This window comes from Miniopterus schreibersii (assembly GCF_964146895.1).
Source record: "Miniopterus schreibersii genome assembly, chromosome: 1".
Classification (NCBI taxonomy): Eukaryota; Metazoa; Chordata; class Mammalia; order Chiroptera; family Miniopteridae; genus Miniopterus; species Miniopterus schreibersii.
In genome coordinates, this window is record NC_138101.1 from 42,138,637 (window position 1) to 42,166,230 (window position 27,594).

The 27,594-nt window shown below is 40.4% G+C and overlaps 2 protein-coding genes across 7 annotated transcripts in view; both read left to right on the forward strand.

Annotated features, from left to right (window-relative positions):
- Positions 1-15,398, forward strand: part of MTHFD2L (methylenetetrahydrofolate dehydrogenase (NADP+ dependent) 2 like) — a 92,631-nt gene extending 77,233 nt beyond the window's left edge. For 3 of the 5 annotated variants that reach the window (XM_081129234.1, XM_081129237.1, XM_081129238.1), the window contains one exon: positions 14,085-14,795. In XM_081129234.1, the coding sequence (XP_080985360.1) occupies positions 14,085-14,197 (113 nt within the window). In that variant the 3' untranslated portion in view covers positions 14,198-14,795. Of the gene's footprint in view, positions 1-8,688; positions 8,809-14,084; positions 14,796-14,889 lie in introns of those variants that run through there. The other 2 variants (XM_081129236.1, XM_081129235.1) reach the window with 2 other exon arrangements.
- Positions 15,399-20,350: 4,952 nt separating this feature from the next.
- On the forward strand, positions 20,351-27,352 carry EPGN (epithelial mitogen; the record flags this gene model as incomplete). Of its 2 annotated transcripts, XM_081149470.1 has the most annotated exons (5): positions 20,351-20,393; positions 20,913-21,002; positions 23,702-23,810; positions 24,512-24,664; positions 26,093-27,352. In XM_081149470.1, the coding sequence occupies 5 exons, from the start codon at positions 20,351-20,353 to the stop codon at positions 26,145-26,147; spliced, it is 450 nt and encodes a 149-aa protein (XP_081005596.1). In that variant the 3' UTR covers positions 26,148-27,352. The 2 variants fall into 2 exon arrangements, with proteins under 2 accessions (XP_081005596.1, XP_081005597.1); XM_081149471.1 differs by lacking the exon at positions 24,512-24,664.
- Positions 27,353-27,594: the final 242 nt, after the last annotated feature.

Here is a 27,594-nt window from a genome sequence, read left to right on the forward strand (position 1 = left end):
GTGGTTATCCAGTTTTCCTAGCTCCATTTGAAGGAACGGTCCTTTTCTCATTGAATTTTCAAGAAAATATTAGTTGACCCTTATGCAGGGGTTTATTTCTGGGCTCTCTATTCTGTTCCATTGGTCCATGTTCTATATTTATGCCAGTGCTATACTATTTTAATTACTGTAGCTTTGTAGTATAGTTTGAAATCAGGAAGTGTTATGTCTCTAGCTTTATTCTTTGTTCTCAGGATTGCTTTGACTACTTAGGGTCTTTTGTGGTTCCATTCAAATTTTAGGATTGTTTTTCTATTTCTGTGGAAAATGTCATTGGAATTTTTTATAGGGATTGCATCGAATCTATAGACGGCTTTGGGCAGTATGGACATTTAAAAAATATTAATTTTACCAATCCATGAGCATGAGTATCTTTCCATTTGTTTGTGTCTCTGTCAATTTCTTTCATTAAAGTCAGGCAGTTTTCACTGTACAAATCTTTCATTTACTTGGTTAAATTTATTTCTAAGTATTTTATTGGTTTTGTTGCTATTGTAAATGGGATAGTTTTTTTTTTTTTTTTTTTAAATATATCTTTATTGATTTCAGAGAGAGGAAAGGAGAGGGAGAGAGAGATAGAAACATCAATGATGAGAGAGTCATTGATTGGCTGCCTCCTGCATGTCCCCCCGTTGGGGATCGAGCCTGCAACCCGGGCATGTGCCCTGACCGGGAATCGAACTCCAATCACCTGGATCCTAGGTTGATGCTCAACTGCTGAGCCACTCCTGGCCAGGCAGGATAGTTTTCTTTATTTCATTTTCATATATTTCATTGTTATTGTGTAGAAAGACAGCTGATTTTTGTATGTTGAGTTTATGATCCAGCTTTCCCATTTCTTGATATTTATCCAAAGGAAATGAAAATAGGATATCAAGAAGGTGTCTGCACCACTGTGTTTATTGCAGCCGTATTCAGAACAGCCAAGATATGGAAACACCCTAAGTGTTCCTCAGTGGATAAATGAATAAAGAAGATATGAGAGAGAGAGAGGGAGAGAGAGATAGGGAGAGAGAGATATAATGGAATATTATTCAGCCATGAGAAAGAAGAAATTCCTGCCATTTGTCACAGCATGGATGGACCCTGAGGGTATTATGTGTAGTAAGAGAAACCAGAGAAAGACTAATACTGCATGATCTCACTTACATATAGAATCTAAAAATGCTGAACTCATAGAAACAGAGAGTAGAATGGTAGTTATTAGGAGCTGGGGGTAGGGGAATTGGGGAGATGTTAAATGGTATGAACCTGCAACTAGAAGATAAGTTTTGGAGATCTAATTACACAGCATAGTGATTATAGTCAACAATACTGTATTATAAACTTTAAAATTGCTGAGAGACTAGATCTCAATTGTTCTCATCACAAAACTAAATGATAATTTTTAAAAAATGATAATTATGTGACATGCAATAGGTAATAAGTAAAGCTACATTTATATATTGCAATATATAAATGTATCAAATCAACAGGCTATACACTTTAAACATACTCAATGTTATATATTGATTATATCTCAATTGAAGAAAAAACACACAGTGCACGGGATTTTAGTTTCAGGCTGGGACACAGTGGGGCAGGGATGGGGACAGGGACTCTCTCTCCTGGTTCTCTGCTCCTCAGTGCCCTGTTTGCCCTTTGGGTCCTCCTGTGGGTTCTGTGTGCCGCTATGCAGGGCATCCTCTCGTGTATAGTGCCCTGGAGCTGTGCCACCTCACCCTTTAGGCCACAGGGGATAGAGGGATGCAGGACCAGCACCAGCTCAACTGAGCAACTTGGAAGATCCGTTTTCATGATGGAGTCTGTGCTTGAACTTGGGAAGGGATGTGTAGATGAGGAGGGGGTGGTTCTAGAGAGGGAGGCAAAGAGGGCCCTTAGCTCAGCTTCTCTGGAAAATGAGGGGCGAAGAGAAGGCCCAGATCTTGAGCTAGTCTGTCTGTTGGAGACAACTCGTTCTTTTCTTAAACTGCCCCAGGAATGGGATACTCCCAGCCTTGGAGGGGACACACAGCTGAGCCCACCTCCTATTAGCAATTTTTTCCTGAACCACGTCTCCCAGCACAGTAGAGGCCCAGGGGCTTCTCTGACCTCTCACAACACCTCTTTGCAAATAGAGCTGAGGAAGACAGTGGGCAGCGGAGGGGCTTCCCATAGCCCTCTCAGGCCAGAGCCGGGCTTGGGAGCTGCGATGCTGGAAGGGGTGGGAAGATGCTATGTGTTAGGCATTGTTTTAGCATTTAGGACACAATAGTGACCTAAACAGGCAAATTCTTACCCACATGTAGCTTACCTTCTAATTGGAGGAGACAATAGTAAACAAATATATACATATTCACATAATATACTAGGCAGTGTTTAGTGTTACAAAATTAAACAATTTAGAGAATTGTGGAGTGAGGTTGTTTAGAAGGGGCAGTCGGGGAAGGCTCACTGCTGACCTGAACAAAATGAGGGAGAGAGCCGTGGGGATATGTGGGAGAGAAATGTACCGGGCACCTGGAGCAGCCAGTGCGAAGGCCTCGGGGAGCAGCGTGCCTGGGGGGCTGAGGAGGCAGCAGCCAAGAGGGGTGCCGACCATGGAAAGGAACTGGATCTTATTCTAAGCACATTGGAGGATTTGGGGAAAAGAGATAATAGTCAACTTGATTAACAAGATCACCCTGGCTACTGAATAGCAAATAGACCTTAGAGAAGTTAGAGTATAAATAGGTTACCTGTTAGGAGGTTATTGTAATTATCCAAGCTGGGTGTGGACCAGCTGGGCGATGGGTGAAGGTGCTAAGATGTGGTTAGATGGTAGACATAATTTAAAAGGAGAGTTAGAATGAATGGGTAAACGATTAGATATAAAAGAAAGAGAAGAATCAATTATGACTCTAAGAATTTTCCAATAAGCAAGAGTGAAAGTGGCAGTTCGAGAATCCTTTTGAGATGAGTCTGGAAGGATCGATGACTTTCACCTAAGTTTGTGTATATTAGGTAAAGAGTGGGCAGAGGGAAAAGGACTCCTTTCAGGTGGAGGGAACAGTAGATCAGAGGCAAGGAGGAAAAAATTACCAAAGCCTTTCATACTAAATAGTAGGCCCACTTGTTAATGAGGGAAGTATGATATGGGAACAGTTGTGACCCGGCCAGCTGGAGCCTTACCTTGCATTCTTCCGAAGAATCTCCACTCGACAGGAAATCTCTCCTACAGCAAAAGGGACCCTATAATTTGAGACTCCATTTGGTCAGAATTATTTCTCAACTTTGCAACCCAATAGTTGAAACATGAGGACAGAAGAGGGTCTAGAATTACATAGAAGCCCAGTACTATTTTTCTGAGAAATTACTAGAAATGGAAGAACTCCCCTGGAGTTCTTTTACAGCAGTTTTCATCTGTATTTGCTCTTCTTTTATCACAGTTGCTTCCAGATGTCTTGTATATGCTTAGTGCTCCACATTTGAAACCTAAGAGTTACCTTTCACTCCATGCTCTTTTTATATTTTGTCTAGCTTTTCATAAAAGATTATGGAGTCAGGCTGACTGGGGTTTGAATCTCAGCTCTGTTGCTTAAAACAATTAGGCAAATCACTTCACCTCTCCGAGACTTGATTTTATCATCTGAAAACTGAGGTAATAATACCTATCTTATAAAGTTGTTATGAAGATAAATGAAATAATCACCTCACATGAGCTGATGTCTGTGACTTGCTGAGCTTAATGGCCTGCAGAAAACAGTGTGTGTTTGTGTGTGTACACTCTGCTCACCCTTTCTCTCCATTCCCACTACGGGCCTAATCCAGAAATATATAACTTCACATTTCAGTTACCGCCCTGCTCCTCTTTACTGTCCTGGCCTCAGCTCTCTTTGGTCAAGTCTGTTCTTTACCCAACAGTCATATGAATCAACTCTAAAGCACTCATACTTAGCCCCATCTTCTCCCAACTCCTATAGCAGATCTTATCTGACTTACTCACTTTGCTCCTAATCTTGTTCTACCTAGAACTTTACTCAGTCCTTCCCCACTAAATTCTATGCCTCTACAAGGTGAGCTCCTCGCCCTACACTTCTTTTGTGTCTATCCCACACCAGGTCCCTGCCATCCTAGTCATTTGTATGATCCTCCTCTGTACTTATAAACTTCTAGTATTAGTCTTACACGGGTAATTCTTTAAAGATGCCTTAATGGGAACAAAACTCCTACTCAAGGTAACATCAAACAAAGTATTAATCTACAGCAACCCAGATCTAATAATGATACATCCATTGAGTCATTCATTGATTTACTCAACACATATTTCTCACGCAACACACCTTCAAGGTACTGGGGATACAGCCATGCACAAGACAACGTCTCTGCTCCCACAGAATTTATATTCTCTAGATTATATGTCAAAGCAAGCTTACTTTGAAGTAGTTTTGGCACTCTTTACTCCCAAGTTTGTGCTGTTCAAGATGGAAAAGTAAGAGCATATACCCCAAATCTAAGGAAATGGGACTATTTTTGAACTATGTCACTTTTACAGAACTGTTAGTCTGTGATATTGTAAAAAAACCAAATTAATGTCACTGCCTACCAACTCAGTTTAGTCTTAATCATTTAATTTGATGATACGTGTCTTAGTCAGTTTGGACTGCTATGATGAATTACCATAGCCTGGGCAGCGTAAACTCCAAGCATTTATTTCTTACAGTCCTGGATGTTGGAAGTCCAAGATCAGGCTGCCGCCACAGTCGGGTGGTGGTAAGGACCCACCTCCAGGCTGCAGGCAGCTAACTTCTCATTGTATCCTCACATGGCACAGAGTAAGAGAGCTCTCTAGGGTCTTTTTTTTTTTTTTAATAAAAGCATTAATCCCATTCATGAGGGCCCCACCCTCATGACCTAATCCCCTCCCAAAGGCCTCACCTCCTAATACCATCACACTGGAGATTAAGATTGTAACATATGAATTTTGGAGGGACACAAACATTCAGTCTATAACAATTGGTAGATGATTACAAGCTAGCCCAAAAGTCAGCTTTAGTATAAGGGAAGACCTAACACTTTAACCTAGAGGTGATCCTGTCCAGTCATTTTTAAAAAGTTGATGGAAATTTGCAGCGCCTCTGTTAGAGACACTGTTACTAACACTGTGGTCATAGTACCCATACAGGTCATTTCACAAACAGGTAGAACCACTGGCAGTTACTACAAGATCCCTGTCATCAGTGAGCAAACCATCTCCATTGTGGCTTGCAGCATGGACAAGATGCTCATTATGAAGTCTAGGTATTTAAAAAAGAATACTTTATTGATTCTTAGAGAGAGAGGAAGGGAGAGGGAGAGAGAGAGAGAGAAACATTGATGTGAGAGCAAAACATTGATCGGCTGCCTCCTGTACACCCTGTGTCAAGGATCAAGCCCAAAACTTTTTGGCACATGGAACAGTGCTCCCAACGAACTGAGCCACACAGGCCAGGGCAGTATCATATATTTAACATTGATCGACCTGCTCTTACAGCAAAGAGTTAAAATTGAAGCACAAAAAGGACATCCCCAGGAACAGGAGAAGTGTGTGATGTTCCTGCAAGTCCTTATTTTATTCTTACACTTAATGATGAGTTTTTGGTGTGTTTTTTTCAGTTGTTTCTCAGCGCCTCATATTAAAATACAAATATCTATGGGAGGGAAATTTTATGTCATAGTATCTTGGGTTATGGCAGACTATTGATATCAAGGCCCTGCCAGGAGATTTTGAAGATACTCCCAAGAGACTATGTAGATTACAGATTTTCTGCTCTATTATAGGAATGTTCAGGGGCTTGAGGGAAAGGGATTGGGGAGATTACAGGAAAAAATGATGATTTTGTTTTTTAAGAAAGTCATGAAATGAAGATATTTTTAGTCATTTTTGATAGAATATTAGAAATATGGCAGTGATCACTACTCCTGACTGCCAGATTGGAAACTGGCATCAATAGCTGACAGCATCCGTGGTCAGAAAGGAGGTCCCACTGGCGGATCATAGTTTATGAAAAGCAATTTTGTACTTCCATGGTGTGACTGATTTACTATTTGGCTCTACTGAATGCCTTCTGAGTGGTATGAGCAATATTTTTACCTATTCACATTTGTGAAGCAGGTAGCTACATATACATAGATTTGATTTAATATAAAGAGAAAAATAACTAAAGCAAAAAAAAAAAAAAAAAGGCTTAGCCACCCTGCACATACAGAGAGCATGGGAAATAGGGGAAGGAAATCTTTGAAAGTACAACTCACCAACCTAATGAAGCCAGTACAATTTGCATGGAAAGGTGGATCAGTGTAATACTCTTGTACCATTGGGGCATTAATCCTGTTGGCCCATTACTGCACCACAGGGGCCAGGATATTGAATGTCTGAATATATGAAGAAATCTTATAGAAACTCCAGGAACCCGGCATCCAGATAAATGCAAGAGAAAGTGTAGTAAATTGCCTCTAGGGCACCTGATTCCTTGTTGCCTTGCAAGAGTTCAGTGGTGAGCCATTCACTTGTCAGGTTCTTTCCTCCCTCTGGCTTACCGTGCTCTTAAGTGCCGTTTTTACATCAACCACATGAGAAAGTGGAGTGTTTTCCATGTTACCTCCTGAGTCATACTGTTTCTCTAGTCCTGTGGCAGACAGGTTTTTCTGGTTGTTATTCCTGCACTTCCTTCCCTAAAGCTGGTCTCCCCTTCACTTCGGTGGATATGCTTGAGAGGTCACGCCTAATGGGCCTGCATTTAGGAGCATGGGAAAATTCTCCAAGCATTTAAGTTAGACAATTACACATGCATACTGGGAGGTGGACATTTACATGAGAGGAACCAGAAGATTTTCTTCTGCTGCCTTGCCACAGGTAGGGAATCACCTTTTCCTTCTGGGGAAAGGGGTTGGTTCTCAGAGAGTTGTGGCATTGTTGGGAATCTGACACCTGCCAAAGGGACAGAGAACTGGGCAAGAAGACAAAGGGAAATGAAACATTCCTACAGAAATTTGAGACACTGGTTCCTCTCCCTCCACCCAAAAATAGATTTATGAGGCACAGATAGATTCTTTGACTTCGCCAGAGTATGTAAGTTGCAAATCATACTAGCAAAATTAATTCTGTTTAGGAACATCTGGAAATTCCATTATTTGAGACCTCTGCAGTGGTATGTAGTGTACTTAAGAAAAAATACACTAGCTGCCTGAGAATCAGTGAGTTTTCCTAACAAAGCACTTTGGTGAGAGTTTGGATTATTAAGCCCAGGCCCTGGAAACTTGGAAATGTAAAGTTTCCAGAGGAAATAATGATACAGAACACACAGGCCAGAGACACCGTGCCATGAAGCACGGGTTGTCAGTGCCAAAAGGTTCATGATCACATCTTCCTTTATTCTTACCACAGTTGGTAAAGGGATTTTAATGTCCCTTGTGTTGCTGTTAGTATCCTTCATGAGTGATATTTCTAAACCTTGCGACCGGGTGTCACCCTGGAGTTTTTGGATGCATACACGTGCACTGAACACCTAGTTTCTCCCATCATCCTTGTCATCACCAAATTTTAAACATGCAATAACTTCTGCTCCAACACTGTAGTTCTTATCATGACATTGAAAAGTGCTTGTTGTCAAGTAAGAATAATGAAATGACATCAGGCCAAGTCTGTCCTCATTTTTCCCTTTAGAAATCTGAAGTCAGTAACATGAAAAAAGTAGCCGTCCACATAATGGAGAAAAGGGAACACACAGATTAGATATATATTCCAGGCTGAAAAGGATTTCTTGGATACTAATTTAATAAGGTACAAGAACCTGAAACTTGACAGAAATACAACATGAATTTCTCCTTTATTTTAATTTTCTTCTGAAAATTATTTAGTAGTACTCACTTTCAGTTTCTCATCTTGCAAAACTTGGTATTACTAAATATATAGATAACCAAGTTCATTCACAAATGACCTTCTAAAAGCTTTTTTACTTTGAGCACAGTAACTACAGCTGCCATCAGCCAACCTGTTTCCTGACCCGTCACCTCGGGGTCATGCAGCCCATGACCCCCTCCCAGCTTCACTTCTCTCTGCTCTCTGTTTTCACTGTATTCTTTGGTCCTAATGAACTTTTTTCAGCTCCTCCATTGCATACGATTCACTGTCAGGTCCCCACCTCCTTCGCTTTTACTATTCGCTGTGTCTGCATTGCATTCTCTCCCTTCTCACCCCCTCAGGCACCCAGGAGATCTGAAGCTTTCTTTACAAATATCTCTCTGACCCCCATATCTGATTTCTGTTCCTCTGTGAGGTGCTCACACAAGTGCCAGAACTTATTCCAATCTTAGCACGTTTCACTGTATGCTGCTCCTTTTGTGTTCCTCATTCCCTCTACCCCAGATGATAAACTAATTTCACTAGAGAAATGTGCAAACATAGCAGGCAGTTTAGTTTCCCCATACTATCTTATCCTGCCTCACAATACATACATATTTCCAAATTTTCCAAATATTTTAACCATTGCTCTCAGGTTAATACCCAAAATGTTCAGCATTGTCTGCTAGGCTCTACCTGAGCGGGACTTTTCCTGTTGTCACCTGCAACTCCTCCCTTCGCTCCTGTGTGTCACCCACGCTTGCCTTCTCTCAGTGTTTTCAAGAGCTCATGCTACTCTCCATCTTCAGGAAGCTTCTCTCCACCTTCTCACAAACACTGTTCCCCTACGAAGAACGCGGTCTACTCCTCGCCTCTCCACCTCACCTGGGAAAGTCTGATGCACCCCTCAGATTCTGAACTCGACGTAGGTAAACGCCATGCATGTGTACAATGCTCAGGCCCGGCTAGGCCTTCCTAACGTCAGAGTGCAGTGAACATTTCATTTGTAGCACATCTCATAGCCTTAGCTCAACTATTATTTAGGTAAGAATATTTGTATGTGTATTTCCCAACTAGACTGTAAGTTCCAAGGATGGTGACTATGGCTGTCTTTCTCAAGGAACACTTGCTGTGAATCTCTCTGGGCTGGTTTTAGCATGTGTAGGAACAGAGAATAATTGAGTTAGGAAAAGATGCAAGCGTTAGGAAATAATGCAAAACGGGATGTAGGGCCACGTTATTAAAGACCTTAATTACCATGACAAAGAATTTATATTTTATTCCAGAGACAGTGAAGATTCATCAAATGTGTATAAACTGAAATAATCTAATCTGTTTAAAAGACTAAATCTGGCTGCAGGTTATATGGCTGATATGGTAGAGACTGGAAACCAAGAGACTATTTATAATAGATTATAAAAAATGACTACACATATCTCCAACCCCTGCATGTCCCCTTGGCAGTGTGACTCTGCTATTCTTCCTATCCCAAGCCTTTAAATTTCAGTTTGACCATGTGAAATCTATAGAATTTACTTTGCAGGATCTGAAGTTTACAGAGAGGTCATTCAAATAAATTGCCAAGATAATTGTTGCCTTTCCTCGAAATATCCTTTTTTTTTTTTTTTTTAGGAACCTGCTTTAAACATGGCCATGTCATTTCCATCTAAATCTCATTCCTTAGAGCTTTAAACATGGCCATGTCATTTCCATCTAAATCTCATTCCTTAGAGCAAGTTCCTTGCAGATGATAAGATTTGATGATTGTTTTATTTGCCTTTATTGTCAAAAGGTTTCAGTAACATTAAAATTAGGTGACTTTATGAAATTGAATCTAACCCTGGTTTTTGTCATACCTGTTCATGAGTCTGTCACCAAAGTGCTGACATCAGTCAAGCTCTAACACCCGATTCTCATACACACAGAACTTTGGGTATTTTCCTTAAAATACACATATGCTCCCTCACACCTATATACGCAGTAAGTCTCTGAAGGAAATCACTGCCTTAAAATGCTTCTGCATTTCTTTTCAATGGAGTATATAGAACACCTTTGGCCCACACATTACAGGATTAATCTTTAAAGGATAATCTTCTGTAAGCAGGTGCAAACCCTTGCCTGCCCTCAGGGAAGGCCAATAGAAGGTTACTCTGGAGAAGGTGATGTGTGTTAACCTCTCTTGCAGACGTAATTGGGGACGATGCTTTTCAGAGTATGAAACATGTATTGAACTTCATTTTCTCACATGCCTAATTTTAGTCATAAGCCACCTCTGATACTTTATAAACTCATTGCTTAGGACAGTTTTGAAAGAGTTATGCACACTCATTAGACTAGAGAATTTCTTTTAAGCATTGGCGTCTGTGCCCAGTGGTATTTTCCAGTGATAATCCCCTACCTTTCCTGAGCAATCACTTCCTTCCATATCCTGGTCCTTATGGAAATAGACCGAGTGCAGTAACAGTAGCCAGCAGCAGCTCAATTTATACAAGGGTGGGCTAAACTAGGTTTACAGTTGTGAGTACATGAAACACAGAATTCATTCTTGTATTGTTATTATTAATTATTGTATTATAATCCATATGAACAACTGTAAACCTACTTTTGCCCATCCCTGTATTTCCTTCTCAGGCATAGATTCCTATGAAAATCAAATCCAAAGGAATGGAAACCTTGATATATACACTATCAAATTTGTTACTATCTGCCTTTTTGGAGAGTGTACAAACTTCATTTTCATATCTGTTCACCTTATTTCAAAGATAACATATATCTGAAACAAGTATTTGGATAACCAGGTGTGTTCACATTGACATCATGAATTTCTGCCTAGTTCATAATCTACAGGGCTCTGTAGATGCTGCTAAATACTTATGACCATCCAGGGAAGCCCTGCCCTGGTCAGGTGAAAACTCATTACCCATCACGTGGTCTAATTCTATGAAGTGATAGGTAGGACAGGACAAACGTGTGTGAGTTTCTACCAGGGCACTGTGGGAAATGCATAAACCTAGCTACACATTTTGGGCAGGTATTATTTCACTCTACAGCTCATTTCCATTCCTTCTTCCTCCCCTACAAAGTTCACTTTTTGAGTGCAAGAATGTAATAGTAACCACGTTGTGAAAAACATAATTTGATAAAGAAGGGTCATGACACCTCAGCAGACCAGTGGTCTCTCTGCTGCTGGCAGGAAGAAAGCAACTTAGACAGAAGCCAGCTGTGTCGTTTGAAGTGCTGGATATAACCCAAAGGTGGTGAGCTGTGAGCACTCAGTAATAGCGCAGGAAAATGACTAGATTAGAACTTTTTCCTCTTTGTTTCTATTTTCAGAATGTCCCAACCCTTTGAGTAAGCAGTGCGTTTTTGGCACATGAACCTTGGGACTTTTCCACTTGTTCAGGTCATGGTAATACAGTTGCATTGGGATGGGGTGGACTTATGCAATCATAGGATGTTTCCAACCTGGCTTTGAGTAATGTCTCTACTATACAGGGAGCAGTAGTCAGTGAGCCACACTTTCCTCATCTATTAAAATGAAATAATAACTGATTATTATTAAAATAATGTATATAAAGTTCTTGGCAAAGAGTTGGGGCTCAAGAGATAGTAGCTATGATTATTTATTTTTTCATTATACACATAATTCCAAGCCACTTTACTTTTCAAAGTTGAAAATGAAATTATATAAAAATGATTACATACCCACAATAGATGCCTTGATATAGTCAATTGTATCCACATTTTGATTGAGAAATAAGTCGTTTTGTTTTCTATTGAAGATTTAGTTTGTACTTGATTATTAATTTACCACATTATTCAGTAGTCTTTTATTGTCATCTACTGATATTTCAAAGTTAGTGTTTTACAAATCAATTACGTACTATCAGCATAAATAGTAGTACTAATATATATAGTACATTTCTTCTAGGGACCTGCTAAAATGCTTGAAGGCACTGCTTCTCCAATCATGTAGGAAAGGCCCTGGAAGGCATTGTTCCTGTCATCGAGTCAGTTTATTGAAAACTAAAACATGCAGTTTGTTGCCCTCAAGAAAAATGAGAAGCTTGAGTTTTCTAGGAAATTACCTTGAACTAAATTGTTTCAATATTGGTTGTATCCAGTCAAAAGCACTAATTTTGGATTTTAAACTTCAAGGGCTATTTAATTCACTTAATCCAAATGCAGTGAATACCTAACATGTGCATGAGGTTTGAAGATTTAAAATGACGACCACCACGACCCGCCCCCAAGGCCCGGTTCTGCCTTCTGAGTCCTGGTGTCTAGTGGAGGGAGCGAGAGCACCGCTCAGGTTCCGCGGCGGAGGTGGCTGTCAAGCTCTCGGAAACACAGAGAGTGGAGCTTTTCATTCCATGGTGGAGGGGTGAGTTTTTGAGAAAAATTATAGACAAGTGACATTTTATTGGCCTTTAAAGACTAGTACAGAGTTTCTTACTTGGATAGGATAGATGAGTATTCCAGGTAGAAAGGGTAGCGAGAGCAAAGGAAGGAAGGACTGAGCATTCATAGCTGTTTACGGAGTGGCTGTGGACGTCGCGTAGGGTTTTACAGCATAGGATTGGACAGAAGGATGGCCAGGGCATGCTTCATGTAGAGAGTCTTTCTGGAAAACTAAAATATTACCTTCCAGATCACAGTGTTACTATCTTTTCTTTGTTACATACCGTGAGAAGGCTTGTGATAGCACTAGCTGGATTTCGTGTGTGTGTGCGTGATGCCTTTAAACTTATTTGGACTTTTCTTCAAGTAAAAGAATATTATTCTTTTGCTTTTCCTATGATTTAAAAAATTACTGCAATGTGCTACTGTACTTCAAATAAGGTGAATATAAATTTTATAAGCCGTATTTCAAGAAGCCAGTATAAATTGTACAAAAATAATATATAAGATCTAGAAATCATATGCTGATTTTGATTCAGGTAGAGAAGCATATACGAGAAAACCTGTAAAAGGCTAACATCTAAATAGCATGTGATAAATAATATCAGAGTGTGCATTAAAGATGTATTCTCTAGGCTAACTTTGTAAAAGTTGTCTGGGAAAACCTGATTGTCCGCACTCACATGGTGAAGCATTAAACCAGAAGGCCGATGCATGGAGTCTAGCTGTTCACCCATAATATTTGGGTGTGAAAAATTCTTAAATAAAACTTGCTGGAAGTTCTCTGCCATTTTCTTTTAGTATAGTCACTGGATAAAGCACCCATCACACCTTAGAACAGGACTGTATGTATAGGCTCAGTCATTCAAATATGTTTAATGATTTTTATTAAATGTGCACTGGAATGTATTATCCACACATGCATGATACTATTATTATAACAGGAATATTCCAATTTAACAAATAGTATGTGCTGAACTGTCTATATCCTATCTTTCCTTTGTGACCAATATCAAGTATTTTAGAAGTAGCTAACTGGAATTACAGGTAGTTGAGTCCATCATGGGGTATAGATTTCCATCTGTAAAACAAACTGAGCTGCATGGAGGTTCAACCTCAGTTGGGGTCTTTTTGTGTTCTTTCTATCCACGTTAGCTATCACACACAGAAGAGTGTGTGTGTGTATGTGTGTGTGTATTTTAGCCTACTTTATTCTAAAACTAACTTGAGGTTGTTTGAGTTATGTGTGTAAAGCAGAAAATTCTACTATATTCTGTTAAGTTAATTAAACAAGGAGGCCAGTAGACCGGGGTGGCTCTAATGCCATGGCAGCCCGTAGAAGCAAAGCACAATCTAAGCCTGTAAATGCATCAACATAATGAAATCAAAACCTAAAGACCGCCAGTCACAACCAGCCAACCAGGCTGTAAGCCGGACCTATCAATAATTTCCTGGCTTTGCTTCCCCCTTTTCTCTGTAAAAGTCTCTGCCCAATCACTTCGTAAGTTACAAAAATGTCTAATTACTATGTTGCACACTTGAAACGAATTTCATGTTGTATGTCTACTGTAATTGAAAACATTTTTAAAAATTTTTAAGCAAACACAAAGTCTCTCCCTGAGTTACTGTCATTGGAACTCACCTAACCGCTCCTGCTTGGGAGCTGCCCAGTCGCAATGAATAAATGCTCAAGTAAACTCTTAACATTTTTAAATGCCTCAGTTTATCTTTTAACAGTTCAGTATGTTTAAAAGTATAAACTTCTCAGCAAAATGTAAAAGAGTGCCTCGGTTTCCTCCGTTAGCCGTGAAGAGGAAGGCCGGCTTCATCACCCCAGTCCCCGGGGGTGTGGGGCCCATGACGGTGGCCATGCTCCTGAAGAACACGCTCCTGGCAGCTAAGAAGGTCATTTACTGATCCCGCGGAAGAGCAGAGCCAGCTGAAGTCACGCTACTTATTTATCTGTCAAAGGGGAAAGGTCCTTTATATTTTACTACAAAGCTATTTATTTCTACATTGTATTTATTTTTTCATGGATGGACTCATTGTGGATCAGAGAATTCACACAACTTTATGTATTTCCTTGCTAACAGATTTTCAGTTTTAGGGGGGAAAAACAAAACAGTTCCAATGAAAACTTTGGTAACAGCTATTTTGTGAATAATATTTGTTCATAATGTTAAATCAATAAAGGGCTCATAATAAGTAATATATTTTGACACGATTAAATATCACACGCCATGTATTTTCAACAAATGTTTTGTCAGTGAAATGGTCACCCATGTAAAATGTAATTTAGGTTTTGCCATAACATGTTCAATTTTTATATACTTTATGTTCTATATCATATGCTGAGAAAGAACTAAATTGCTGAAAGATAAAATATAAAAAATAAAATCTTGATCTCATGTATCTCCTAAGTACATCCTGTGAGGCATCCTAATAAGAAATTATGTTCCACTCAAGGAAAGAAAAATATACAAGGAAAACAAAAAATGCAGTGCTTCTTGGAAAGGTAATGATTTTTTTAAATTGTAAATGACTATTTGTCATAGTAAAAATGTAATAAGAATGTGTTAGGTTTACATGTAATTCCTTTGTTCTTCTAGAAAAATATGTGGGCAGTGTCGTCTTTGAGGAATAATGGAAAATCCAAAAGCAAACCAATGCACAAAACAAAACTAAGGTGGCCTTTTCCCAGAAACAACAGAAAAACATGACATACTGTGAGCGAGGCCTTCATTAAAGAGCAACTATTATGTTGTTTTCACGAATTCAGAAACCTATTGGGAAAACACACTCACAGTGCGCCACTGCTAAACACTAGGGTGTGACTAAACATCTACTGTTTTATTGCCCGTAGTCTTCCCTCCTCTCGTTAGCGTTTGATTCTCAAAGTAGATGCCTTGTTTCTAACACAATTTAAATTAGGAAATACATGTGACTCTCAGTTAAAGGGTATCTTGAAACCTCTATCCACATAATTGTATTTTCATACCCAAATCCCAGTATATTTATGTACCAATAGTGATTCTTACCCAGTGCATGTCTTCAATGGTGTGTATACTTATCATGTATGTGAGGATAGACTAGACGTTTATGATTAATAGCATTTCAACTGCATAATAAAAAAAAATTGAATAAGAACACCTGTCTTCTTTTCTTCCTTAAGCTATCTATAAGTTTCTTTGTTCATAAATTTGTCATTTATTTCTTTACAGCATGCTGGGAAATGCACAAGTTTTTTGAACATGAAAGTAAAGGCTCTGTAGCCCATTCCATAGTCAGTCTAGACCATCTTTGTCTGATAATAACCCTGACAGAGTTTAAATTCAAAGCTCCCAGGCAAACATTTCAGAAATGGGCCTTTTTCATTTTTAAGGGCTGCAAATTCCCAAAACAAACAAAACAACCCAGAATACATGTACACCGAAAAGGTGAGTCTGTCATTTTGAGCCCACCCTGCTTCACCCAAAGTGCAGGAGAGGTTATTTTTAAAGGTTTTTGCCCCTTGGAAGAGGCTAAAATTCAGGAGTCAGCCTTTCCAGAACCTAATTAAAATGCAGTAAAAGAAAAATTATTTGGATGTTTGTTGAAAATGGTAAGAAAGACTATATTCAAGACTAGCAATAGAGGAGATTGAACTCAACTCCCAATACAATAAAGACAGCTGGAGATTTATAGCTGATGAGCAGAGTGGATGGAAAATTGCTAAGAGGAGCTTCATTAGTAGCAAGGGTAGGGGTAAGAATAGCTCACCACTATTCTTGCTAAAAGGCAGGCCAATGACATGATATCAAGAGTGGGGGGTGAGAAACTTGATCAGATTGGGGGGAGGTGTGCATATACGGACTTAGCCAGATTCTTCTCTAAAGCTGGGCTGAGCAGGCCAAGTGAAGCCCTAGTCAAGGAGATGACCCACAGGAGCCTGATTCAAGTGTGGTCAAGGAGCAAGCCTTTGTCAAAGGAGATAAAGTTGGTTTGTTTGTTACCATGACTTTATTTATGAATATTTGGAGTCTATAAAAGATAGACATACGATGACTTTGTGCAGGAACTTTGGAAAAGTAAATTTCCTTCCCCTACACATATCTGTAAAAAGAACCCTACAGAATTAATTGAGATTGAACAATAATACAAAAAAATGGGGGCAAGAATGAACTTAGCATACACACACACACACACACACACACACGGGGTACAGTCATACTAAAATGAAAAGTGTGTGTTGGAGAGTGGTGGAAATACAACTGGAAAGTATGCAGAAATAGATTAGGGAAAGCTAAAATCAATTAAAATTTAGACTATATTGAGTAAGTTATGAGAATTGAAATTAGAGCCTCGAAGATGTTTTCATTGATTAACATGGGAAAGTTGTAAGGGGGAGATGATTTTGGAGAAGAGATAAAATGTTTAGTTTAAGATATATTGAGTTTGAGGTGATGACATAATATGTAAATAAAAGTCCTGATATACTATCAGTCTAGGAAGAGAATGAGAATTCATGGCTAATGATGAAAACTTAGGACCCATCAGAATGTATTTACCACTAAATTCCTGGCCTTTCTGAGTGTTTTCTCTTTAATGTTTTGGGGGAGTGGGTAATCACGTAAGCAGCCCTGATGTAAGGTTCTCCCTTGGACATAATTGACTCTAAACTGTTTCTATTTTTTTAAAAAAATACGTCTCCATTGATCTCAGAGAGAGGAAGGGAGAGGGAGAGAGAGACGGAAACATCAGTGATGAGAGAGTCCCCTACCGGCTGCCTCCTGCACGCCCCCGACTGGGGACCAAGATCGCAGCCTGAGGATGTGCCCTGACCGGGCATCGAACCCCCACCCTCCGGGTCACAGGTCGACACTCAGCGCCTGAGCCCCTGGTCTTTCTTATTGACCATTATACACACCCTGCTTCTTTCTACACCTGTTCAATAGCAACCGTTATCCTTAATTAAGGGCCTATCATATAATAAATGCTTTATTTTCTTTTTGTTATTGATAATCCCCATTTGATATATGAGAAAATTGACTTTTGGGGTTCGTACAGTCTCAGACAAGGCCAAATGGATAAAGAAGGCAGCACTGGAATCCAGAACAAGTCTGTTGGGATGGTGTGAACAGGAACCCGCTCTTTTCACTACACCATTCTGCCTGCTCCACCGACTCCTTTCTCTTATCTCTATATGTCTAAATTCTACTTGTTATTTAAGGTTCACTTCAAATGAACCTTATCCATGAAAACCGCTGTGAGAGTTTAAGCCCCACCCCTGAACTCTAATAGTCCCTGCACACGTTCGTGGAGTCGTCAGTCCCCCCAGAACTGTAGTTAGGTATGCATGTTCCTTGTCTCCCTTTAGTCTTTTGAGGTGAGAGTCCACATATGATTTGTCTATTTGTCCTGCACACATCCCAACACCCATCCCAGCCCCATGAATGTTGTAGGCACTTTATGAATGAAAAATGAGTGAATGACAGCTGAATCCATAAGAATTACAGAATAAGTTTAGAGAGATTTAAGCAAAGGGCTAATGACCATTTCCTGCCAATATCCAGCATCAAATTTTGGTTGAGTTAGTGAAAGAGAAAGAAAAAAAAAAAAAAGGAAAGAAAATAAATGAAGAGAAATGGGAAGTAAAAGAAAGGGGAAAGGAGAGAAAAGAGAGGGAAGGGGGTGGAGACACAGAGATACTTAACTAGAGGAGAAAGGTGATTAAACTCAAAAGACAGAAAGTGGTAGGAGGGAAAATGACAGTGGAGTGCCACAGCTCTCAGCCCTTTCTCCCTCCAACCTGCTCCAACATGTGTCAAGAATGAATGAAGGTATGAATGAGGCCACCTGACAGCACCCATCTCACCCATTCTTCAGGACTGGGGAAAGGGCTTCCTGACGAGAGGATTGGAGAAATGAAGGCAGGAGTCTCTCCTACAGAGAATGTAAGTGGAACCCATCAGTATGAGTCCCAGAGGAAAAGAGACACGTGGGGGATGGAGAGCTATTTTCTAGTATAAACCTTAAGCTGAAGTGGTAGGTGAGTCTCTGTAATATGTGGCCCAACTCATGAGAACAGGGAAACATCTGGAGAGGCTTCTCTAAGCCCAAATGTGTGTGAAAGCCACAGCTCATTTCCTATTTAGATTCTAATAATAAAGGTGATTTATTTAAAGCTTGGCTTTAGGAGATAATTAAGAGAATTCCTCTGAGAATTGCATACCAACTCCTGCCAGAGGGCACAGCTGGGAAGTGGGAAGTGCCTGTGTCTGAAATCCCAACACGGCCTCAAGTTCTCACTCTGGGGCATGTTCCTTGGCAAGTCACTGAATTCTTTTGAGCCTTCATTCCTCCCTTGTCATATGAGAGCGAAAACAAGGCCTGTTGTTAATTTCTTTATTCACTTAAGACAGATTCACTAGCATATACTGTGCGATAGATGCTGGAATTGTTGGGGCCAGGATTACTAAAGAAAGAACTGAGACGTGCATGAAAGCCTTCTGCATAATGCAAAGCGTTGTAACCAGTTAACAGTTACCACGATGGTGGCCGTACTTCATGCCCCAGGCTTAGAGTCAAGATATATGACATTAGTCCCAGCTTCTTCCCCTAAGAACTACAATGGGTTATGATGGTTTATTGAATCACTTGTGAATGATTCCTTCTTAAATTCCCACCAGCGGTGCAGAAGATGATGATCTGACTTATAATTCAAATATTATTTGCCTGGGAGAAATATCATCCAGAAATTATCTTAATAAATAGTTTCAAAAACTCCACAGAAGTAGGAAACAAAATGTAGGCACATTTAAAGTGAGCCAAGTACTATATATTCTTTTAACTTTAAAAGGATGACGCCTGTGGTAAGTGATTGCCCAAGTTATAATGAGTCCAACAAGCTCATTCTTGTGTGCTCTCTAAAGCCAAGCTCATGTCGGAATAGTCATAGGGATCCTTTCTGGTAAATTGAATTTGCTGGGTGGACACGATGCAAACGATAACCTATCTTGACTTAAGTAGCTTTTTAAGGTACAGAAAACATGAGCAATTGAAATCCCCGAGAGAAAGTCACTGTACCTCTGCAGAAAATATTTATAAGTTATACATAACAATTTGGGGCAAGTGAAAATGTATGGGAAACTCCTTATAGTCACAAAATGTAATAACAATAGTGATATGTTTTGGCCTTTTACAGGACACTTTAATAAACTAACTAGATTAGCAGGGAGAAACATTCGAAGGTTGTGTTAAATTTAAAACTTTCTACTCACTGGATGTACCAAACATAAATATTTTGATTTTATCTCAATGGAAATATTACTATTATTATTGTTGTTACTGTTGTTATTATGTCCCGGTCTTCTTCTCGCCTACTCTTTGGGGCACAGATTTAAGCATTGTACTTCCCAGAACTTAGTAGCCCATTTCACTTATTCAGAAAAATACTAAATGACAGAATGATACAAGGGCAAATGTTATACAGCTAAAAATAATTATTTGTATGCAACTTGTAATAATAAAACTGGGTAGCAAAAACTAAAACGGAATATTAAACCTCTGCTTCAACACAAGGGGAATTGTGGTCCCTGCGCTAAGTTATAAACTGTCTCGATTGGCTGGGAAACCCAGCCGGTACCGAAGGCAGGCCGGGACCGTCTCTCATTCGCGGGCCGTGCTGTCTCCAGCTGGCAAACACTATCACAGCCCCCCTGCAGGGGCCTGGCGGGGGCTGCTAGGAACTCGGGAGCTGGTGCAATTATCTTTCCGCCAGTGGGGCATTCCTGGCTTTAGCGTCTTTTTTGCTGCTGTCGTTTTAAGTGCTTTTACCTTCCCGGTTATGCCCACAGGTAATAGGAAATAAGCGTTTCAAAGGAAAACTTGATCACGCTGCGAGATAGCGCGTATCCTGCCCGGGGTGTGAGCGCCCGAGGCTTTCTGGTGCTGCCAGAAGTACATATTTTTTTGATTGGTAACTGCCAGGTGACGCTTCATCAAATATAAATTCCAGCAAGACAAGGAGCGCTCCACAAAGCCGTCGGCCGGCAGCGGGAGTGAGACAAGGCAGGCTGGCAAGGACGGGCGATGGCTTTCGGAGTTTCCATGTCAGCCTATCTCCTGTTCAATGGTAGGTAACCCCTTTCTGTTCTGTTAACTTGCTGTCAGTGTAAAACCTGAATAGGATTTGTTCTCTCTGAATCAGTGAGAAGTTGGCTCTGATGGTTGCTCTTCATGACAAAGATTAGAGTAAGGAACCTGTGAATTAATTTAGTTTCTTATCCAATGTATGTTCCTCTTCTGATACATTTTGACACCTCTTTTTTTGAAACCTTTAAAATGTTTGCTTTCTAAAACTGGTGTCATTAATACATTTTAACTTCTATATGACAGCATCCTTGTGATCGAATCAGTATATAAATGTATTCGCTTTCTCTTAAATATTAATGTCTATTTTCTATAATTATAATGTAGTCAGTGGACTGGGTATGGATGAGAAACTGTCAGCAAATTGCCCTCGTCAGGTTATGGATCTCAAATATAAATGAATTAAAAATAAAACACAGGTGGGAATAAATAGAAAAACTTTCAGTCTGTTGCTTGGACATAGAAGGAGGCTCACCTGCTAAGGACGCCTTTCCCCCCACAGCAATGGCAGCCTTAACTGAAGAGGTGGCCTTGAATGTGACGCCCGCAGTCACAACCCAGCAAAGCAACTGGACAGTTAACAGAACAAAAGGTATTTGCTTCGTAATTTTGTATTTCAAGGGACTTCTTAACTTTTGAGAGCAATTTGGGTTTTGGTAAGAGCAACGTCGGGATAACCAACTCTTCCAGCACGGTGCCGTCAAATGGCCGCGACAGGTAAACGTGTCCGCCAAGAATTCGCTTTGTAAAAGGAAGAAGTGAGGCCGATGACAGAAACGCCTCCGTTACTGTCCTGGGTGTTAAACAGGCCACGTTTTCTGCCTTATTCCTGCTTGGTGCCCGTATCTCACCCTGTCTAGAGGCAGTTTGTCATCCTTTGGGGATTATATTTTGATCTGGTACTAACAACTTTGCAGCCAAAGAAATGATGGCTACAAGATGAAGCCTGAATTCATGTCCCCTCGTCTTTGGAAGTATTTTTTCCTTGTTCCTTTTAGGGGGCTTTTGTTGTTTTGGCACAGGCTATATTTCCTAACTACCTAATTTTGTCTTTCCTATTGTATTATTATTATCGGAATAGCTTCCCAGTGCTGTTGAGCATCAGCACAGTTTCACACCTGTCTGAACTCTTGGAGGTGAACTTGGAAAGCTTATCGCCTGCCAAGGCCTGTGTACTGGGTGGTTATGATTTCCTCGCAAATCACACGCCGCGCCCTGACGTGGGGATGGGTGACGCGACATGGGCCGGGGCAATACCGCGTCTCACTCTCAGAGCCAGGCAGGTAAACGCAGATCAAGTCAAACATTTTGTTTCTGAATATGAAAGAGAGTGATAATTAAGAATCTTCATTTCACTAATAATTTTAAATTCTAAAAAATGTATTTGAAATAAAGTTTCCCGTTTCAGTTTTTTAAAACTTACCTTTATTGTTCAAAGTATTGCAGGCGTCCCCTTCCCCCCACACTGACCTGCTCCACCCGCTCCACCCTGCTCCTGCCCATCTGAGGTTTTGAAGATCTGTCAATTTGCAAACAAAAATCAGTGTACCGTTTAAAATAACTTTTATGTCTTCATGTCTTCTGAGCTTTTGAACATAAAGGAAAAGAAATATGTTTTCTAGAAGATAATACTGCAGACAATTAAAGTGTGGCTCCTCTCAGTGAGTGAGTTCAGGACAGGGAACTGCAAGTAAATTCTCCACGTTACAGGTAATGATAGTGGCAAAACGTGACTGGGTAGATCATCTCTAGCGTGTTCCCTGCCTTTCTTCACGGGGAGCTTCAGTTTTTCCTTCCTTGCTTTTTATTTAACTTAAAAACCTGAATCTGGTATTTTAGGAAATTTAAAAATGTTATATACAGCAAATATTCTTCCACTTGAAGGAAAGCTTACTCTCTCTAGCGCACCCTTTCTTTGGAAATGTCTTCTTTCGGTTCTCACACTTTCTGGCAAATCTTGATTCAGGCTCTAGTCCTGAAGTAGGAAGACCCTAGCCCAGCTTACAGTGCAAATTGAATGAATTACTAAAATGAGAAATTAGACTCGCGACACCACATTCAACAAAATGAATGTGAATTTTAAGGTAATATTGTATGTTCTCAACCAAAAGGAAGTTATATAACAGAGGATCTCGTTGGTGTCTTAGTACTGAAACATTTAGTGTTTTCAATATAAAAAAGTCCTCCCTTTTAGATCTGAACAAGTAAATAGGAGTGTCTCAATCTGTGTAGCAAGACCAGTATGTTGTAACATAACTAAGGATGAGATATTCATGATATATTTATTCATAACAATAACAAAATAAAACGCCACTAAATCTACTTGAGAAAAGCGTAAGAAGCAGCAATTAAAGTGTACCAAAGAGGCCCGATTATACAGTTTTACTGCTGGCATTCCCACGTCATCACCCCCAGGGGTTATGTAGGCGTATGTCCCTAGCACACCAGGGAACGAAGAGTCCGCATCCTGAAAATACACGTTTTCCCACAACGCAGCTTCCCAAAGGGAAGCTCCTCATAAAGAGGCTTCTGGACACTTGACCACAAAAGTCCTGTCAAGTGTGGTCACTTGTTTAGTATAAGAGCGAGGAATCAAACCTCAGGTTTTTAATTTCCAGCTCCAAGGCTTTTCCCACTATTTCATAATGTCTCTTACGTGACTACAATTTCTAAATGATATTTGAAAGTATTGTCTGAACTGTGCTAAGCCTGAGCCATAGCTGCTCCTGGCGTCTTGCGCAGGCCATAACCGCACGCCTCCTGCATTCCGGTAGGGAAAACGCTCCCTCTCGATGAGCTGCTCAGGGTCGTCCACAGAAGAGGGGGTTCGCACCTCACTCTCCTCTGGTCATCTCACCATCAGAAACCCAAGTGGTCCTAAGTGCTGACTTCTGAGGTATAAAGGGAGAGTGAAAAAACTGTGTGAGATCTTTTATACCTATTAGCATTCAGACCTACATCTGGGAAGCCATGCTCAAGATAGCTTGCTAAGACTAGATTTGCTGCTGCCACCTTTTGGCAAACTTGTATTTATACCTTATTATGTAGCTTTTAAAAAATGGAACAACGATCAGTTTACCTCCATCCCCTAATTAATCAGTGATATGTCTAGGTGATATTAACCTACCCTTTGAATATAACCTGCCAAGGGAACCAATCGATAACTCAATGGACAGAGTACCCAAAGAATATCCTTAAAACTAAAGGTCTTTTTAACATGTTACAAATCTACTATAAAAAGTGACCCATATCATCTGCTAATATTGTGTCTCTTCCTATCTGACTACACAGAAGGACCCATAGCCTTGAAGTTCTCACACCCTTGCTTGGAAAACCACAACAATTACTGCATCAACGGTGCTTGCACCTTCCACCATGAATTGAAGAAAGCCATCTGCAGGTAACTGCAAAGAACTTTCCAAGTCCTAGAGATGGGAGAAAGCAAATGTATGCCTCTGGTGTTTCACATGGTCCGTTCCCACACACCTCTATTTTACGGAACCGAAAGGGTGCATGACCTGACCGTGACTCACCAGTCCTCTTTGAGGTTGAATATCTAATGAGTCTCTTTCTAAGCTACCTAATCCTCACTGCTCAAAACCGCGGTTCCCACACTAGCAGCATCTGTGCAACCTGGGAGCCTGTTAGGAACGCAGAAGCCAATGCTCCACCTAAACCTGCTGAATCCCTATCAGCATTTTAACATCATGCAAATACGATCATAGGATGAAATGAAATAGGTTATGGTTAAAACTCTTCGAGGATGTAGAGTTCTAGAGCAACTAAGATGCTGTTTTTATGATCACTGATTCGCTCAGCATCCTCCCAGTAATTTTCTAGATCAAGGCATGCAAGCCCTGTGCTAGCTCCCCCTTCACCAGTGAGGCAAGTTGCACTGATATGGGGCCTTAATGAAAGGATTATTGTAAAATGCAGAGCTTCTTCAATACCTGTAACACATGGGCTTTCATTTGGTACCTGCCTCTTTAATTTAAATTGCATACTTTCCATTGAAATTGCTTCATTCTTTGTAACTGGTCTTTTCTTTGTATTTCTATCATTGTGAATTTTAAAATTATTCATTCTTTTCTTTTCGTAAAGGTGTTTTACTGGTTATACTGGAGAAAGGTGTGAGCATTTGACCTTAACTTCATATGCTGTGAATTCTTATGAAAAATACATTGCAATTGGGATTGGCGTTGGATTATTATTAAGTGGTTTTCTTGCTATTTTTTACTGCTACATAAGAAAGAGGTATGGAAAAACAAACAAACAAAAAACCCAAAATACAAAGTCACTGGGTACAAGTTCATTTGAAAAATTTTTATTGAGTCCCTACAATGTACTAGGCGTTGACGTATATAATTTTTGGTGAAAATATGGCTGTAAATCTTGCAGGTTCCAACATATCTGTTTTGATGCCTTTTCTCATAAATCCAGACAAGCAGTAAAAATTTACCTGCAGCTGCAATAGGATAGCTTCAGTTTAGTTTCCCTCCACCCTGTCACTGTCTACATCGAAGTTATAATGAGGACAGTAGGCCCCACAAAGGCAGAGGTTAAGTGTGTCTTGTTCACAGTTATATATTCAGTGCCAAACACTGTGCCTGGCACACAACAGATACTCAGTATATATTTGTCGAATGAAGAAATCAAGAAATGAGTATTAAATGAAAGAAAATATGTGACAAACAGGGGTCATTTACTTCCAAACAATCAACTGAGGGTATATTCAGGAGATATTATCTACGGCTAGAAGCTTAGAGAAGATAAGCTTGATCCACTAAGTATAAGTTACTTGTGTATTAATTCTTATTTCTGTCTATCCACACTGGTGATTTTTTCCTTAAAGCCATATAGCTAGGGAAAATCAAGAAATAATGTGAGATAAATTAAAGAAAAAAGTATAAATACACTCCCTTGCTATACCCTATTAACTAAGTTGTCATTTTATAGACGACCAAGACTGACAAAATAAGAAAATTTTGGGTTGCTTAATTATTGCATCTTAGAGAGAATAAAATCTGTTATATAAAATATAGATCAATTGATATAAAATCTGTTAATCAACGGATATTATTACATCAATTGCCTAAGAAACCAAAAAGAAAAAAAAGGAGGAAGTAGACCTTTTAATGTTAATGAGACAGCTGTCTGAGGTCAGGTGCCCTAGAAGCAGAACACAAAATGGGGATTCTTGTGCAACTTATTGGTCAAGGGCCGCCCCACGGTGAGGCCTGTAATGAAGTAAGGAAAGCCAAGCAGAGGAAGGAGGTAAGCAAAGATGTGGCATTAGCTGAAGTCCAGCCTCAGCCTGACTCCACAGGGCGATCTCCAACTAGGATGGCATTGCAGACCTATCCCAGAAGGTAAAGGGTCTTGGTGTTAGCACCCTGTGCCATCAAGCCTGGGTGTCAGGATGCTCCTGGCAGGGTGGTGGCACAGGCCAGGAGTCTTCCAGGAATCTCTAGGCAAAGTTCTCTGTGGGCCCAGGGAACACTCTGGAAAAAGATGCTGCTGTGGTCCTGTTAACACCCACGGCCGCTGGGGTGGGTCTACCAGTGGGTGAAAGGGACCTGGGTGGGGCACAGCAGCAACTGCTACACCAGAACATTGATATAATCCTCAATAAGCTATACAAACGGTAGTCGAATTCATATGGCAATCAATACTCTGTTTTAGGTGTCTAAAACTGAAATCACCTTACAACGTCTGCTCTGGAGGAAGACGACTGTGAGGCCTTTGTAAGAAAATTTCACAAGGCATTTGTAAAAATCGGTGGACCCAAAATTGAAATCTTCAAATGAATCAACAAAACTTCCCAAGCTCACTAGACTTGAACATTACGGAAGCTGGGATCCTGATGAAATGAGAGAATGCATTTCAGCATTGGTCTTTGGACTTCGCCATTGTTGGGTACCGTGGGAGCCAATGGAACAAGCTTACGGTGACAGGAGTCACGTTCACAGCACCGCTCTGGGCCTGCTGCTGTCGTCGTGTGGTTGTTGTTCCTACCGCAGAGAGACTGAGTTCCACGCTTCTGACCACGTCAGATGTGAGCTTTCCTGAGCAAAAGGATCAGCCTTGCAGCAAGTCAGAGCGATGCCAAGCTTGGGTTCCTCCTGTGCTTGCTACCAGTATTTGCACCACTGCTCGAGAGACCTACTCCCAAACATGCTGCTTTCACAGTGCCTAACAGAGTGTGGCGTCAACTGTTAGGATGAGATCAGGGTCGTGGCACCTTCGGTGAACCAAACAGGTGCCTGGAGTCTAAGCCAGAGACAAGGAAATGGAATGTCCAAGGCAAACAACACCCTACCCAGCTTGTGGCGACACTGTGGCGCCTGTATGTGTGAAATGTGGAATAAGCTGAAGAGTTTCTGATGACTGAAAGCTATCTGGATATCAGGCTCCGAGCAGGCAGAACAGTTTTGCTTCTGCGTGGATTATAAAATGTTGTGTTGGACTCACGGGTCCCCCGATGCTTATGGTCATCGCTTCCTCCTGTTGGTAGTGGAATTACCTGGTGACCATCCATTTAGACTGAAATTCTAGAGTTCTACTAATAAGTGAAATTCTGCAATTGACCTTGAAAGAGAAACTGAAGAATCGGACACAGGAATTTTTTCGTCAGCCAGCAGCATGTGGAAACTTTCTTAAGCATTCTGAGTACTTGATAGCAGATTTGCACCTAGGGAGAGAAAATGCAACGAGGGTAGAAATAACTATTTGGGAATTAGGGTCCTTTCTCTTTAATCACAGGTATTCCATGTAATTAGAATAATCTTGGGCAGGACCACTGATATCTTTGGGCTTTGGTTTCATTTTCTACAGGGCCCTTCTGTCTCTAAAATTTGACAGTGGGAGAAGAAAGCAATTTTTCCATATCTGTGCTGCAAGTGGAATATTCTCAAGCCCACCTCTAAATCCAAAACACACCACTGGCTGTCATCTTAGGTGTATACTTTAGTGTTTGTTTTGTAAAATAACAATTTAAAAATGTGTATTTAAAGAAAGCAAAACATATAATTTAAAAATAAAATCTACAACTTTTATTTTAGATTCAATCTAAAACTCTGGACTTCTTTTCCACTGTGATGCTGAGAAGCAAAACAACTGTCATGAGATGGGTTGAAGGAGTACCAATCGTGAATATTCTTACAGTGGCTGCCCAGTAACCAGCC